At 37.7% G+C, this 17,994-nt stretch overlaps 1 protein-coding gene and 1 long non-coding RNA gene across 5 annotated transcripts; one reads left to right on the top strand and one right to left on the bottom strand.

Annotated features, from left to right (window-relative positions):
- Positions 1-2,576: 2,576 nt before the first annotated feature.
- LOC143862645 (uncharacterized) lies at positions 2,577-4,948 on the bottom strand. Of its 2 annotated transcripts, none has more exons than XR_013240402.1 (3): positions 4,554-4,948; positions 3,816-4,227; positions 2,577-2,792 (listed from the first exon to the last, which is right to left on the bottom strand). It is a non-coding gene; the product is annotated as an uncharacterized LOC143862645 (long non-coding RNA). The 2 variants fall into 2 exon arrangements; XR_013240403.1 differs by lacking the exons at positions 3,816-4,227; positions 4,554-4,948 and adding exons at positions 3,259-3,324; positions 3,408-3,487.
- Positions 4,949-5,939: 991 nt separating this feature from the next.
- LOC143862642 (transcription/mRNA export factor) lies at positions 5,940-13,885 on the top strand. 3 transcript variants are annotated; one of them, XM_077373712.1, is made up of 6 exons: positions 5,940-6,264; positions 6,359-6,446; positions 7,972-8,066; positions 9,855-9,931; positions 13,318-13,426; positions 13,631-13,885. In XM_077373712.1, the coding sequence occupies exons 1-5, from the start codon at positions 6,221-6,223 to the stop codon at positions 13,389-13,391; spliced, it is 378 nt and encodes a 125-aa protein (XP_077229827.1). In that variant the 5' UTR covers positions 5,940-6,220; the 3' UTR covers positions 13,392-13,426; positions 13,631-13,885. The 3 variants fall into 3 exon arrangements, with proteins under 3 accessions (XP_077229827.1, XP_077229829.1, XP_077229826.1); XM_077373714.1 differs by having other exon boundaries at positions 13,540-13,885; XM_077373711.1 differs by having other exon boundaries at positions 5,944-6,264; positions 13,627-13,885.
- The last annotated feature ends 4,109 nt before the right edge of the window (positions 13,886-17,994 follow it).

The raw sequence follows: 17,994 nt of genomic DNA, 5'->3' as shown, positions 1-17,994 counted from the left end.
ACTTGTCACCTTCATCTCTATCGTGACCTCCCATATCCATGGTTTAAAATTTCGACCGAAACCGGTATTTGGCGAAATTAAATATTTCGCCATTTACCAAATTTCGGCCAAAATTTCGAGAAATGCAATTTTTATTTTAAAAAAAAAAAACGTTACAAAATTTCGGTTTTCCGAATGTCCGAAACGGTTACTGAAACCGAAATTTTAAACCATGCCCATATCTCACTCCTTGTCCCACTCGCCCTACCCCTTCTCTCACCACTTAGAGACACTAATCTATGATTAAAATTAATCCTCGTAGCCAGACATGTCTGGGATGTAAAAGAAAAAATGATGACAAGACGTTGGATCTCGCAGGAGGACAGCATAGGTGGAATGATCGTTGCCTCTTTGCACTGCATGGAAACTAGACCTCTGCTACGCGTTTGGGTCCGCTTGCAGGGTGCACGAGTAATTGTCCTATCGGCCATGGTGTGCTTCTGTGTCATTGTCTAGGCATTTCCCATTAGACATAAAACACTTTCGACGTTATTTCTTTAATAAAATGCATATATGTGCATATGTGTGTATACATATTACTAGTGGGACCAACCGTGGGATGCACGGGTTGGGAGTTAATTAAGATTAGATAGAAATTGAAAGTTGATTAAATAACAAAACAGATGGGTGGAGCAATTAGTGTAAGATAAAAACATTTTTCTACCATAAAAATAAGTTAAATATAACAAATTTTCAAGATTACAAAGAGAAAGGATATAACCTAAAAGAAAAGGAATAGGTCAAGCACAAATACTCTAAAAGAAAAGAGAAGGAGGAAAAAAAACCAAGAGCGACGAACCAAGTAAGCAAACACTAAAACCACATCCTAGAACTGATTTAAAAATAGATGAAATTAAAAATTAGTAAAATGAAAAAAAAGGCATGACAACCATTTTAAAAAAATGACTTGACAGGACCAAGCTATTCAACTTGCAAATTTCGACTGCAGCGGCACACAATATTTAGCCTTGAGAGGGCCAATATATCCTATCTATATACATGCATTTGGTCTGATTTTGATAAAAGCACATATGGTGGTGACCTTTTATTTCTTATAGAGTCAACTTTTTTAGTTGTGTTAGATATGACTCCCTTCTATTCTGGGTGTACATAGCAACATGCAATGTGAAGGAAAGTGGAACTAAACATAGGTTTGCTTGAACATGCTGCTTCTCTATGATATCTTGTGCCAGACCTTTCATGGCTCTAAAAGCTGTGTGTGCGCGCAGACGCACACATGAGCAAATATGAATACATAAACAATAACGTAAATACATGCATGCAGACATATACAATGATGAAAAGAGGACACTCACTTGAATGATCATTGTTTTGTTAAGGGAAACAATCATCACTTGGCATGGACCCACTGCTACTTATATAGATCTCCTCATGTGTCTTGTAATCCATACCGAGCTGAGCTACTGTTATATGCATAAATCCCATTGTAGTGTTCTATAATCAAAAGGCCAAAGAGAATGCAAGGAAGAACAATAGCCAATTCAAACGGTTCCAAAGCATTTTCATATGTTCTGGGTAAATGATTCCATAAAAAATTGCTACAACTTTCGCTACCTGAGGACGCAAAATCAAATGAAGAGCATCATTCAACATGACAGTCACTGACACATTTATTTCTTCTTCTACCTAAAGATAGAGACCTCTGTTTCGGACAAATTGGAACATACAATTGATGCAATTTGTAACATTAGTCGTCGACTACATGGAAGACGGCCTCTAGCAAAAGCCAACCAAGGTATTCTTGTCTTTGCGACCAATGGAGCTTTATAGCTGCTATTAAGCAGATGAATGAAGCTTTTGAAAGTGTAATTAGGAGTTTAGGACCACTTACATGTCCATACTTTCATAGATTAAAAATTATGTTTTCTTATGTGATGATCTAAATTAAAAAACAATAGATTAAATGGCCTATAATGCTTTTGTACTGAGCCTAGTAGTTATGAATGGGAGATAATCACCACAGGCCAATGCTTTGAGCAGATTGTATGTGTTTTCCATTAATTAACTAAAACTCAAAAAAATTAAATCTTAGATGGGATTTGCTCACGTCCATCCCAAAAGGCATTTTGCGGATGGGCTGTTGCATGTGAGAGCAGCCACCTAGTGAATGAAAAAAAAATCTGCTGAAAATTGAGCCTGTGTGGCTGCTCTCACATGCAACAGCCCATCCGCGAAATGCCTTTTGCGATGGACGCTAACAAATCACATACTGGATTAATGTGATATTAAGGGAGAAGACATCCACAGGTCCCCAATCCTATGCTTTGATTTTTGCACTTCATTATTTACAATATGATAGTTTTTTTGTCAAAAGAGAGTTCCACCTATGGGATGCCACCAGAGCTTGATAGCAAATGGATTTTGCACAGAAAAACCCAAGATAAAGGATTAAGAAAAACATCTTTTCATTTAGTTTATATAATTCCATTACAGTTAGAAAGTTAGAAGCTTCAGGAACAATAAACCCAACACTGGTTTTCTCAAAACCTACACTTCCCAAACCAAAAACACCTTAAATCCTACAAAAAAGAGAGCAGCAAATTGGAGAAGAGAAACAATGACTAAGGAAGGAAAAAACCCACTTGTCTCTCTCTAAATCACTCGATCTTCACCTGGAAAACATCCTTCCTTTCTTTCACCTCCTGGACCACGACTTTAAGAACAACTGGTAGCGACCCCCGAAGACTGCAAAATGCCTGTAGGAGGTGCTGCAGGACGTTTCCTTGATCCAACTATGGATGGAAAAAATTCAGACAGAGTAATAAATAAAATCAAATTAAAATAGCAATTTACAAAAGAGAAATGCACTATATGTAACACATAGATACCTCCATGGAGAGAGAGAGAGAGAGAGAGAGAGAGAGAGAGAGAGAGAGAGAGTTACAACTATTGAGAAGAAGAAAATACGACAGTAAAATAGAGGGATCTTCCTGAGGGCGTAGAGAGAGGGGTTTAATTTTGGATTTCATCAGCACAGAAACCTCTGTACCTCCTACCATCACTGTCTCCCAATGTTTCCTTGCATGACGATGCCTTCAAACTAAATATCATAAAAAAAAACCATATAACATGCAAACTATTTGTGATAGGATCTGTTTCTTTTTATCAAACTGATTCATCGACAATAGCTTAGGGAAAATAATTAATAGATGGAAGGTCAGGAATAAAAATAAGAAGGAATCCAAGATATTACTTTACCCACTTCGAATTGCTTCAATATTATTTGCAACAAATACTTTTATCAGGAAACCAATGTTCTTCTAACTGTAAAATAATTTTCCAAATGAGATGCTACTGGGGAAAAAATAAGACGGAAATAAAAATAAAGTTAAAAAAAGAACTGATACCAATACGAAGGGACCTGCCCTTTTTTGTACTGGATATTGGTCAGAGGAAGAGGCAGAAGGTGGCTGTTGTGAGGAGGTAGGTGAGACAGAAGGAAACAATTTTATAGGCGATAATAGGAGATTGGTGTTTATTTTCTTGTGTGCGTTAAATCTAAAAGATGCCACGTGGGATAATTGCGGGATGGGGGAGCTGTCCACGTGGGCGTGAACAGTGAAACCCGCATCCAGCTATATTATAATAGATATCTTAGTTAAATACTAAATGCTTTAAGCAGGGACGGATCCAAGGGGGGACAGAGTGGGCAATTGCCCCCTAATCTCAAAAAAATCTTAGCTTGTTTTGAAATTAAGAAAATTACCCCTGAAAAATGGTAAAACTGAAAAATATATTAAGGAATTTCTCCTCACCTCGCTTGCTACGACATCGGCCTCATTAATTTTTTTCATCAGAAGCCATATTTTTTTCATACCGGATCTCTTCCGGCATTGAAGGATTATAAGTGCTGTTATCTGCCTTATGTGCAAGCAACATCTCAGTATTAACTGGTTGCTCAGCAATTGACCCGGGCAAGGGTTGTGGCTTTTCTTGAATATCCAATACTGGAATTCCTTGATTTAATGCTGCTTCAAACTGCACAACAGCACCACCTGCATTCTGTGTCTCCTCGGAAGAAGACATGGTTGAGGTGGTGGGGGATAAGTCACTCCGCTCTATATTATCAAAGTCTGAATCTCCATTTTTCGCATCCATCTCATCACAGTTTGAATTGACAAGATTCTTATCCGATTTATCGAATAGACGACAGAGAACAAAAACTCCCTGCACAAAGCGGAGAACGAATGAAAGCCTGTGAAATAGTGAAATAATCATGAAATCTATAAATCAGAACCTAAACAATAGTAAATACAGAACACAGAGAGAGTTTTATACAATGGGGATAAGAAAATAAAAATATAATTAATCATATGGAAAGCCCAATTGAAATGATCCACCATAAGAAGAGATCTGCAACAAGATTTGCTTGAACTAAAATTTTCACCAATTGAAATGAAGATCCACCATAAGGACCAATTAGAGTTAACCATCAAAGCACAAGATTCAATTTTCCTTGAAAAAAAGAAAAGAAAATGCAAGAGAATTCTCACCTGTGCACCATCACTTTTACCAACCAGGGCATTTTCAGTAACCCGATATTCTTGTCGCCTTTTTTACCCTTTTTAGCGCGCCCTTTGTAGAAAACAAGTGTTTTCCTCATCCCAATCAAGGTCAGTTCAGCTGACCGGGATTTCACTCCAGCTGACCAGGATTTTATTAAACTATCATTTCCTGTTGCTTTCCAGTACCCAGCTTCCGTTGCCCTCTTAGAACAGCCGTCATTTGGATAATTCCGATTGCAGGGGGAAAAGAAGAACCATTCACGATCATCTGTTTTAATCAATGATTTATCTAAACAAAAAAGAAGTGCAATTTGCCATAACAACTCGTTCCAGTGTTCAGATTGCTAAATAGGTCGGTATATGAGAAAATGTGCCATGACCGGTATGGCACCTACTACCCGCACCCTCGTGAATTCAAGGTTTTAAAATTTACCCCGTTTTAAAACAATCAATCTACCATGAGCACGTAGGCTGCTTTCATAGCCTAGTGTGGAGAGGCAAGCCATGAAGTGTGCAAACTTCTGTTTTTTCTCAACCCACTCACAGCGGATGTCCTCTAACTGGTATATCAGTCTTACACCCAACAGTATCAAGACATGACAGACATGGAGTATGTCTTCCATTTCTCAATTTTGCTGAACTGAGCTCGAGCTAACCATTATGGATTTCGTTAGGATCAACCTAATGGATCAATGGAATCATACATCGTCTGATTCAAAAGGACTATGAATAGATGCCAATGGAACGAGCTACCAAGTTGACGCAAATCCTTAAAAATTAGAAAATTACACTTAAGTCCTTTAAAAAATCCTCATTTTTTCGTTGTGTGTATTTGGGGGAGGGGGGGGGGTTCGATATCTTGTAGAGAGATGATATCAGCAACGTAATATTTTGATATCAGCGCTAAAGCTTCTTATTAGTATTTAAATGTATGTCAAAAGGTTATTACAGCTTACAATAGGGGTAGACATGATTTGGTTCCGGGGTATCCTCATAATCGAACCAATCCCCATCGGTTCCCAATATTAGGAACTAGTACTAGAACCATGGAATCACGGAAATGAACCGACGGTTTGATACGGGGTTTACCCAACTGTTTTTGGTTGAATAACATTTCTAACAGCATCAGACATTTCAACTAGTAAAGATATCCAAAGGTATGGATTCAGCCATGCATCTGGTACTCTCGAATCAAAATTATCAATCATGCTTTGAAGATTTTCAGTTGTCCTTGAAAGTGCGTCTCTTTTTATGGCCAGTGAATTTAAGAGTTGCAATCTTGTGTCGTAAAGCCCATCATAAAACCTGTAAATGGCAAATTAAAATAATCCCAAAACTTGTAACCATCTTCACTTTGGTTATGTGGGTATCAGGATCACAAACCCAGAACCGAACCGAAAACTGATGGTTCCAAAATTTTGAACGCAGAACCGAATCACCTATTTTCAGAACCGAACTGAACCAAATAGGCCGGTTTGGTTCGTTTCTTCTTCGGGTTGGACCCGACCCGTGACCCATGTCCACCCCTAGTTCACACCAACCTCTCACGAGCTAAGTAAAAAAAGAAAAGACAGGAAGTCACAGCCTTACAGGATAGGACCGTGCAAATATAAAAACACGAATGCGCTGACATCAGAAATACGATTCCACAACGAATGCAAAAACCCTCTCCCAGCATCCACAGATTTTCTTCTAAGATGTGAGTTCTCTGCCTCAAGTTGCTATTGTATCTTCAGTTATAGAACACATGGACCCTTTTTTATCTTCTAAATCATCCTCTGTTCTTTCTTAAGGAGGGCTTCGATCAACCGCCCACCTACGCCCGATGCCGATGATGATCGGGAACAGGAGCCAACCTTTCAAGAAATCGTCAATATAAAGGTACTTTATTCCAAAATATGAAAAAGGGGTCTTGATTATTGATTTTCTCCCGAATCAAGAAAACAAATAAAGAAATAAAAAAGACCCTGAATTGCTCTGTTTTTGTTTTGTTTTCTACTTCTTTTCGTTTTCTTTTCTACATATTTTCCTCAATCTTTCAGTTTTAGTATTCCAAGTCTTATCTATTTTTCAGTTGGGTTTATGGATTTTGTAATTGGGTTTTGGTGTTTTTTTCCATTAGCTGATTAAAATAGAAGCGAAAGAAAGTAACCCATTTATCTCATCTTCTGATTTTTAGACGACTCAAATTGTTAAATTACAGGTAGGGTTTTAGGAATTATATTATTGGGGTTAGGGTTTTGGGAATTATATTATTGGGTTTAGCGTCTGTGGGTGATGGAAACTGCCATTTAATTTCTTGGGTTTTATGAATTAATCTTTTGTGTTTCTATTTAGTTGATGGAAAGTAAAGATGAGAGAAAGAAAATATGGTTTATTTTTTGATATTCCAATTTTTTTAGAAGGCTCTGATTTTATTTTTATTTTTCATTTCGCCAGAATGAGGTTTGCTTGATTTTGTTTATTTTGAGGTTATTTATTTTTTGTTTATTAATGTTTTTTTTTGGTTTTAGGAATTGAGTTATGTTTTTTCAGTTGATTGAAAATGAAGAGAATAATGATTAGCTATAATTCTTATCTCCTATTTTGGAAAGGCTCGGATCATTAAGTTTGTACTCAATTGAGCTAATGGGTTTTCAGGTTGATTGAAAATGAAGAGAAAAATGATTAGCTATAATTCTTATCTCCTATTTTGGAAAGGCCCAGATCATTAAGTTTGTACTAAATTGAGCTTATGGGTTTTCTGCCTTCTCCCTAATCAGTTTTGTGGATTTAATTAGCCGGGATTTAGTGTTTTTTAGATGTTTGAAATTAAAGAGAGATCATATAAAGAAAACAAGCTATTGTTCGTTTTTCAGTTACTTCAGGATTCAGAGTATTGTTATCTATTTTCTTTATTTATTATGCCAGGATACTAGTACTACCTAATAGAGAGAATGATAATAAGCTATATTTTCCTGACATTTTCGACTTTTTGAAGATGCTGGAATTAAGATTAGGGCCCGTTTGGATACCTCCCATTTTGTATTTGGATTTGGAATTGAGTTTCGAATACAAATTGAATAGATCGGTTAGCTCATGTAGAGGGAGACAGAGAGGGAAGGGGGTACTTCCTAGTGGAGGGGAGAGGTTGAGGAGCAAAGAGGGTGAAGGAAACTGCCAGATCTGTGGATTTCCAATTTCTTATTTCCACAGGAAATTTAGAAATCTGATTTTTTTCACTGTTAGCTGCTGGATTAGAAATCCAAGAATTTGATCCGATCCAAATTACAATGCAAAAAGGGCTGCAAATGTGAGAAATCCAAATCAAAATCTTCTCGGCGTCCAAACCGGCCCTTATGGTTTTTCATTCTCTTTCTTGATTGGTTTTGTTGGTTTTATGAAGTGGATTTTGGTGTTTTCCTAGTTGATCGAAAGTGGAGAAAAGGAGAAATTGAAGGAGCTTTTAAGGGAAAGGCTTATCGAATGCGGGTGGAGGGATGAAATGAAAGCTCACTGCAGGTTTCTTCCTTTCCAAGTTTATTGTTTTCTATGTCGCATTAGAATTTTGATTATTATCAGAGTATATATACATATGTATTAGATATTAGACACACACACACACACATGTATACACACACACACACACATACATACATATGAATTAGGACTAGCTCCCACTTTATTCTATGGATTTTTTTTCAGAGTTAGGGCGACATGCATGATCTCTGCAGAAATTTTATCACGTTGTTGGGTTGTATTTGTCCATTTTTAAAAGGGTTACTTGCAATATTTCTGCAACTGGTTCTTAATGCCAATAGTATTGCTTTTCCATGCATCGGGGTTTATGTCTATGGAATGACATTTCTGAAATGTCCAACGAAAGAGTAGAAAAGTTTGTTGATTTTGTGTGTGGGAATTTGGGTCCTTTTTAAGAACTTATCTACAAAGTAGACATCAAACACATTGTGACAATATATTTATGGATGCTAGAGAGAGAGTACTTCTCATACACCGGTATTATGAATATACTGTCGAAGAAAAATTATAAAAGTTTACATATTTTCACAGAAGGGAACAAGCTTGTTAATCACACTGCAGAGAGATGCACATTGAATATCTCTGACTACCTTAAGAGATTAATTTGATAACATGCCAGCTTTCACACTACCTTCTCCACTAATCCCTTATATTGTACTTGTGGCTTATGTTTGTCTTCTCTGCCTTCCTACCTCCAGGGGTAAACAAGTTGATACCTTGTATCATGTATACAAAATTTCAGCAGAATTTTCTTGATAAACCAATAGAAAGACTTCATCGAGGAGGATACACACTCATCGAGAGTAAGGTCATGGAATGGAGCCTCTTGCTTGAGTGAGTCGATAGATCGACTATGGGGATTTTTATTATTTACCGCCTTGATCTTTCTTGCTGCAGATATTTTTATTTTATTTTATTGCTTTGTTTTCTGTTTTCTCAACCATCTCGATCACGGGCCTTTGATCTTTTTAGCATGAAAATTCAACAAGTTAAAAAAAGACACTACTACCAATTTTTTTTTTTTATATAGTTAACATTTGGAAAAAAAATAATTCAAAATATGAAAATTTGTTAGAGACAACTCCTCACTTTAATGTAGAATGTTTTTAGGAGTATTTTGGGAATTATTGATATAGTGGGAATTTCATGCGTTGAACTCTCTCATATGTTTGAGGGGGCAAAAGGCACAGAATATCCTTAGAACAGTTATAAACAAGGCTTAAATAGAAAAAAAACCCGCAAAACCTTAATTAAAAAAAAAAAATCAGACTTTTACCGAAACTGACCAAAATGGATAATATAGAATGAATTATACTGGTATAGAATGAATTTCTAACTGATACATTTCATTTATGGTCTTTCTACCTAAATAGTACGAGTAGTTTCATCCATTTCGGACGAAACGAAACGAATTTGACAACTTAGAAGTTAGAACTTGACACTTGCTAGTAAAATGCTAAAAGCCATTTGAACTAGCTAAACCTTGAATATAAATTCCATAAATTTCCGTTTCACTATATCCATATACCCAACCGTTCTTTTAAGTTGCAAATGCCTTTAATTGAATGAAGTCATTTCTTACATGATATTCAACAGAAAGAAACAACTGTTTTATTGCATGTGGGAAAATTGTCATTTTCTGAACTAACTGTTTTCCTTTTTATGGATCAGCATTTATTGCACTTGGTGTTTCTAACTACATGGAGAAAATAATATTTATTTTGCTTGATACTATTCTCAACATCTCAAAGTACAATTGTCTTCTATTAGGGCCTTTATTAGGAAGAAAGGAAGAAATAATGTTACAGTGGATGACCTTGTACATGTAATCACCCCAAAGGGCAGAGGTGACTATTCATTTACCTTTTTTCACATTTATGTGAACAGCGCCTATTTTCACAATTTCATTTATAGTTCTCCCATCTGTACATCTATCATTTTTTTCCTTTTGCTACATCCCCTTTGCTCTTTGCTTGATGTACCTGCTATGTTATGTCCCTTCCCCATTCGTTTAAGCATGGATGTTTTGCAAATAATAGTTGCATTATTTTGTAGCTAATTCTAATTTTTTTGATGTCACTGATTTACTTTATTTCTTCCTTTTGTAAATGGAAAGTCACTGAATTTGAATGAAATACCAAATTATAGCTGCTCCTATGAAATGAGTGAATGATTCTTCATGTTTTCAAAGTTTCCATCATTCGGTGTTAGTTATCCCCTGCGTACTTTGGAAATAACCAAAACATTTGCGGTCTATGTTGCTTGCATGTATTCGATGGGCATTTATATGTGGCCAGAAAGTTTTCTTCACACAGCCGTGTTCCAGAACCCATTTTAGAACTTAACGTTTTGGAAATTCTATTGAGTCCTTATCACTGGAGATGATGTGTTACTCTGCCATGATAGTAATCAAAGCTCATGAGCATGATTTGTTGATCATTGTTCCTCGTATAAAAAAAATACCGAGAAAAGAGTTTTGAGATTACAGCCACACTCTCTTCTTCTCCCTCCCCCCTCTCTTTGTTTCTCTGTTTCTCTCTCTTTATAGGGACTGTAATTGCATAGACATCCTCACAACAATCCTTCTCCCTTTTCTTATACGTTCTTCTTCCTTCGGCTCTAAGTGGTTGAAAAATGAAATTTTTAAAAAAACTAAGAAAATAATGATATCCATAAGTTTTTGGCTGATAAAAAATGAAGACAAAAAGAAATTCACTAGGAATGATTCTATCTATTTTTTGTTTTTGTTTTTCCTGTTTCCAATTTTACAACTCTTATAAACAGAGACCCTATAAGGGGCAAAGAAAACATGGCACTTTGGTGTCCCTACATCGTCGGGTCTGGTTTCGGTTGCCACAAAAACTCTTAAAAATCAGACTGCCTACACAAGTGTGGGATGGTAGATCGGGCCTTCAAAAAATCCAAACCCGGCTTTGTTGTTCTTTTATTCCTCATGGATCCCAAAACTCCATCACGTCGTAGTTGTAAGAGGTGGGAGGCAGACAGGTGGAGCTTGTCGCTAGAGGCTTCTAGAAGGTATCTGATAATGGGCTGGGATTCGACGAATTTCAACCAAGATGGCGGAAGGCGTGGGTGCGTTTTTTTTTTTGTTGGGGGGGGGGGTGTGGAGGGGTTGGTTGGAGCGTGGCGTGGGGTGTTGGTCTTATTGTTCTCATTGGGAGATTGCATCTGTTCCTCAAAGTTCTTCGTGGTGGAGCCGAGGTGATGTAGAGCCGGGAAGGGAAAGTAGAAGAAAGAGAAGAATAGGGGAAGAAGAGAATAGAAGAAGAAGAGTAGAACTAGAAGTAGTAGAAGAGAAGAATTAGATGGGAGAAAAAGAGAGGAATTTAGAGGGGAGAATCTCAATTCAATTAATCATCCAAAACTTCCCATTCCTAATACAATGAGGCCTATATATAGGCATTGGGATGGGAATAAAATTCCATGGAAAATAAAAGCCCTAAAACTACAACTCAACTCAAATAAGCCTTTGTCCCAAACTAGTTGGGGTCGGCTATGAATCCTAAAACTAAAACTAAAAACATGGAAATAAAATCCTAGAAACTAAATAACATGGAAAACTAAAACATGTAAATAAATACAAATGGGCAAATATGCCTCTTATTGGGCCTACTATTTGCACCACGAGGTCTTTTGAAGGGCTTGGTTTTCATTGCCGGTGACATCTCAGTTTTCAACGATGTCTAACTGGTTCGTCTTGAGGCATTTCATTTTGGGCAACTCGTCTGAGTTTTCTTGGATGCACTTTTTGCTACTTGTTGTAGCTGTCAGTTTCTCCTCCATGAGGTAGGGGTAGGATATGCAGAGGGAGAGAGAGAGAGAGAGAGAGAGAGAGAGAGAGAGAGAGAGAGAGAGAGAGCTTTTTCTTTCTTCTTTTGGAAGATTTTCTTTGTGAAAATCAAGAATTTTTTTCTTCCCATCTATTCTCTGAGCCTCTTGGGACCTTTTTCTTTCTTACCATCTCCACTTCTTTTGGAAGATTTTCTTTGTGAAAATCAAGAATTTTTTCTTCCCATCTATTCTCTGAGCTGCTTGGGTTCATGTTTCCTCTTATATTATTTTTGCTTAGTAAACATACATGTTTGATGCTCTTTCTTTGTTATATCTAATTAGGGTTTTTGGTTTGTGCACTAGTCTGTCACTATCTAAAGGCGGCAAAAAGATTGGGGTGGATGGCTAGAATGAGGGTGCAAATACCATCTTTATATATTTATCTACAGTATGTATGTGTTCGAGGATTCATTAGCCAACCCCAACTAGTTTGGGACAAAGGCTTAGTTGAGTTGAGTTAAGTTGATGTTTGTGTTCAAGGAGTATGTATACCTATAGGCTATACCTGTTTTCCATGTTTATGTAGGATTTCTTCTATGGGGAAGCATTAATCCTCGTTCACAAGAACAGCTCTTCCCCACCGTACATTGCAAAAAAAAGGGCGCCCCAGTGCACGAGGCTCCCGCCGTTGCGGAGTCTGGGGAGCGCTAGATATACACAGCCTTAACCCTGCTTTGCAGAGAGGCTGTTTCCGTTACCCAAACCCGTGACCACCAGGTCACAATGGAGCAACCTTAACGTTGAGCCAAGGCTCGCCCTCTTACATTGCAAACTTATACATTAATACAAGGTGCCTATCAACCTTGGATGATTTTACCCCCTTGATCAGCACTTGGTAGAAAGGAGCATGCTTTAGGGTTGGAAACAGCGGCCTCGATCTGATGATCCTACTATGCGAAGTCACTTTAAATAAATTTATCAGCTCTACCTAGTTAATATCCATTTAGGCAAATGTAGTAGTAGCTTTCATCCTGAAAGTTATTTTACTTAGTGTGACATTGCCTTCAATAAATAACTTTTCAAAAATAATATTTCACATCCTCCAATTGTACTGTATTTCTGTCCATAGGTAATACACCCATTTATTTTATATGATGAATTTCCTACTAACTTATTAAGCAAGCAATTCATTTGCCTTCAATAATTTCTTTTCATGATTGCATATCCTCTAATTCTACTTTCTGTCCATTGGTAATACACCCTATTTATTTACATGATGAATTGGCTACAAACTTATTAAGCACGCAATGCATTCACATGAGGCCTCATTTGAGAAGCAACTGTTAATGATACATTGATTCGATTTAAATGTCTGTAATGTTTATTCTGCTTTCCATTTGATTAGTTTCATGTCTTTTTTGTTTTTTTTTTTGTTATGCAGCATCAGTACCTGATGCAATAAAGGCCGAATTGTTGCAACGCATCCGAACCTTTCTTGTGTCAGCTGCACTTTGATCTTCGTTGCATGGATAATCGGTAGTGACACGAAGGTATGTTTTGCCATTCTCTTGGTATAGTTAGGCCCCTGCTTGTTTTGGATTTTGAGAACCGACTGTGATTCCAAGACTGATTATTGAACTTAAGTTTACGTTTAATTTATCAGTGCTGGACTCATAATCGGTTCTCAAAATCCAAAACAAATGGGGCCTTTAGTCATTACATTCTCATGTCACTGATGGCTCTCGTCTAGGAAGGGGTGCTTCTCTCTACTGAATTGCTGAATAATGGAGGTTGAAGTCTACCAAATGTAGTCCTCTGTCATGTTGTTTGAAGTATATGAATGATCCTTCATTAGTTTTAATTTCGACATTTGCTTGTGAAAGATTACTTCCAGTGTGAACTGAATTTTACTATCAGACTGTTATTCAATGCCCATTTTAGTTGGAGAAGTAAATTTTTAAAGAAGATCAAAATGAAATTCAGGCTATTGGATGTTGGGACCTCAAGAAGCTTCACAATCTTTTCTGTGTAAATGTCAAATTCTTCCCATGCATGTATTATTTGCTTTTTTTCTTCTTTTATTTATTTATTTTCACTAAAGTCGGCCATTCGAATTTTGGAAGGGCGTGATGTAAGTTGTATAACCCTTTGGTTGTTGGATTGAGGAACTAGGGTGCAATGGTGGCTAGATAACCTCTGAACCAAAAATGGGGTTGGAGAGCATGCTTCGCATTCATCTAACTTCCTTTTCTGTATTTTCAATTGTTTTAAGTCACACTCTGGTAAGAACTTGGCCACACGCAAAGAGGAGACTCCAGGACTCCAGGCACAGGCAGGTCATATCAATGATTGATGTGGTCAGTTTTGGTTAGTTGGGGGCCGAGTCAATGGTATATTGATTAACTTGATAGGAGAAAATTCAGATTTCAATGAGAACTCGGCCTAGGTCAAAGGAAGTGGACTCGGGAGCATCAGTACTAATTCGATGATAAACATTGAGGGGCTGTTTGGATGCGCAAATTTTAGAATCTTGGATTTCCTCAAAATCCTGGATGAGAGAAGAGAGAAGGAGACCGTATGTCGTTTTTTGATTTCTCGCCCTTCTTTTCGCCAACAAGAGAGTTGGAGATCATCTCATGTTTTCAAGTTTTAGAAATCTCAGGATGGGGAGAGCTTTCTAAATTTTGGATTTCTTACTTAAAATCCAGAATTCTCAAGAGAAGCGAAACTGATGTTCTGCTTCTTCCCTTGTCTCCCATGATTCTAAATTCTGCGTATCCAAAAGGCCCCTTAGCATATTTATGTTGAGACAAGGTACATGTGCATGAAGATGAATGGGATAAAATTTGGGCCTGCATGCATTTTGATCAAAGTTGGTTCTTATTTGTAAATAGGATTATTTTAATTTAATCTTATTTACAAATGAGACATTAAGACCTTTTTGGAAGCACTTATGTAATTTCTAAACCTATTGTGACAATTATTTGCAAAAAACCATTTGCATATGCAATTTTTTTATAGACATACAGAGAGCCCCTTGATCATTGAGTGGTGCATTTTTTAAATAGGATTGATATTGCCACTTCTTTTTAGAAGAATTGTACCCGGTTTCTTAGTCCTAGCTAGCACCAAAGGCATTTCACTGAAACTATTACCTGATCCAACCAACTATCAGTTACTGGGCCCGTGACTCGCCATCAAGGGGTCCCATTCCACTACAATTACATGTGTTCGGGGCTGGAACCTATAGCTCAATGGTTGAGGCCTTGTATCTCAAACTTGAGGTTGTGGGTTCGATCCGAGCTTTCAATCGAGGGATGGGCTGCAATCAACGCTGCCTTTCTCGTTTTTCATTCCATTTGCAGCAGAGGTTCACCTGGGGATTAAGCCTAGTCTGTTTTGAATTTTGAGAACTGATTGTGAGTCCAAAATTGATTATTTGATGCCAAAAACCCCAAGACCGGTGAAAAGAGTTAGGTTTAAAGCTATATCCCACCCTAGGTTGGGTCCCACTTAGGACCCTAACAAATGTTTGGTACCTAACCAATGCACACCCCCCCCCCCCCCGACTGATTGAACGCGTTAGGCTAGGCCCCTAAAACTTGAAATGAACATCTCAAAAAAAAAAAAAAAAAAAAAAAAGATGCTTCTATCCCAGTAAATTAGCACAAACATAAATTTTAAATACAAAAACATGGTATGTCTAAAAGAAAAACATAAGACGTGCCTCCAGCCGTTAAAGGCATAGTAGTCCATTATTTACGTCTTCTCTTATGAACTTGGAATGCAGAACAACTCCAATAAGCCCATCACAAAAGTCTAGAAATAACAAGTATGGTCCAACAAATGCGACGAAGAAACTGGTAATGTTGTAAATTTCATGCCAGAATAACCCACATCACAGACATCAATCTCCTAAAATCAAGTCACATTTAATATTGTAACGATCCATGAATGATGGAAATTGCCTCAGCAAAAAGGCAGCTCCTGTCTAAATGGAATCGCGACAATCCCCAAGTTGCTTGAGGTTAACCTCACACTCCCAACACACTGTAGAAAGCCTTATATCTCCTATAATCAAGGCCTCACGAGGCCTCGACCAATGACCTCATTAAGTTCTGCAGATAAAAGCACAATATTTCCAGTGCCTTTGGATATAAGTCGTCTCAGAATAAAAACTGGAGTTGTTTTTGTCGAAGCAGATAATGGGATTGCGGAAGAGCTTTAAGGCACACGAGCATACTTGAAATAGTAGAACATAAGGTTACTCCCTACTAGTTAAACAGAAAAGGAATGGTCGATTAGCTATTAAACCACCACATCATAGGATAGCTGTTCACCCCATCTCAGACCACAAACCACTGAATATACACAGATAGGATGAGTGTAAGCGTGTCTGAAAAGTCCCAGCCACGGGGACTGACCACGAAGGTATCTTTCACTAGTAAATTTTTGGAGATGTTTGCATAGAAATATGAAATATCCCTTAATTTCCTTTGAGCATTGCGAGAGCTTGAAGCAGCTCCATAAGCATACCTAGGTCCAGGCAAAAGGAGTCATATATTCTCCATGAAGAAAATTGATCGTCACATAAGGCCATCCAAATGAGGTTGAGATCACCTTGATCAAATGATTCAGGGTCAGGAAAGAACGGGTCCCCATTGGTTCTCCCTGTCCATTATCTTACGCATGGGATGTCCTTCTGAGACAGGATCAAGACAATTTGAGTCGCCTCATGATGCTCTTCTCAGTTCTCACCTACATGCCACCCTATACCATAAGCAATGGCCTTGATCCCATCAGAATTTTGCAATTTTGTTTACAGGATCAGATCCGATGATCCAAATAGACACAATAAGGACAGGCAAATGGTATTGAGTTCTCCTCCACCGGATAATCCTAGTCCCTTGATTCATCAAGTCTCATTCTGGGTTCTGCCAAGAATAGGGAGCATTGATTTCCTCTGTCGTGATCCTATGCATGGGTTGCCCGTTCGAGAAGGGATCGAGACCATTAAAGTAGCCTCTACAAGATCAATGGACAGGATCCTAGCTAGGTATAATTGCATGTGATGTAGCAGTGATGAGGAAATGTTCTTTCTTGAGTGGGAAAAATTTTCATGGAAAATGAACTTTCTTGTGTTTTGTAAACTAATTTTCAATGAAATGTTTTTCAAAATAAAAAGTTTTCTTAGTTTTTAAGGAAAATTGCAAACTGACTAGACCCTAGAACCTTTTTTCCACGGTATTGTGTTTTTCCATATTTTTTCCCCATTCCAATGCATGATGCGTTAAGTGACTTGAACCGTAACCTCTTTGGATACCAAAATTAGGTCCACCCCCCTCTCTACATAAGTACAGAGGGGGGTGGACCTAACGCATTTAGATGATCCACTTATCCAAACAATTATTTTATTGGTCCACCCCCCTCTATACATAAGTGGTTCCGCAAAAATCCTCTCTTAACCTTTCAATTTGTAGAATTTTCAATGACAAATGTTTTTTAACATGTGGAAACAAGACAATGAAGCTACAAGAAAGCTGGTTCGTTTACTCGAGGTGCAGTACATAATCTTCTTCGAGTGACCCACCAGTGCTTACTCATTTGGGATCCGTGAGAAAGAGGAGCTCGTTCCTTCATCATGAACCGTAAGGCGGTAGTTGTTGTTGTTCAATAATATAGTTAAACTTGGGACTTTCATGACCCATTATAGTGAGAAAGGTCCAGTAATTCCTCTATTACAAGATATAACTATGGATTCCTTTATTTCTTACAAGCATACATACATTCATACATGTGAAATTCAAATTTGTTGGCTACGTAAATGCATATACATGTATGTACGTGTGTCTGAGGGTTCGAGGCTGATGCAGAAGCATCCCCTGGGAATCTGTGCACCGGCTTTGTGACTCCTTAGTACCAATGATGTTGGGTAGTTTGGTTTTGTCATTGGTGTTTTTCTGTTTATTAGTCTTTTACATAAGGTAGTTTAGCCATTTTGGCTTCTTTTATGCGTCATTTTCTTCTAAATAAGCCCAATTTCCTTTCTTTTCAGGGGGGAGTCTGCTCTTATTAAGAAAAGGAAAAAAAGACTAAGAGAGAGGCCGGAGTTGGCCCT

Source organism: Tasmannia lanceolata, unplaced genomic scaffold, assembly GCF_043159265.1.
Source record: "Tasmannia lanceolata isolate RefF3 unplaced genomic scaffold, GAP_Taslan_0.1 ptg000037l, whole genome shotgun sequence".
NCBI lineage: Eukaryota > Viridiplantae > Streptophyta > Magnoliopsida > Canellales > Winteraceae > Tasmannia > Tasmannia lanceolata.
The sequence above is the reverse complement of the archived record's forward strand: the minus strand, read 5'-3'. Positions and strand labels throughout refer to the sequence as shown.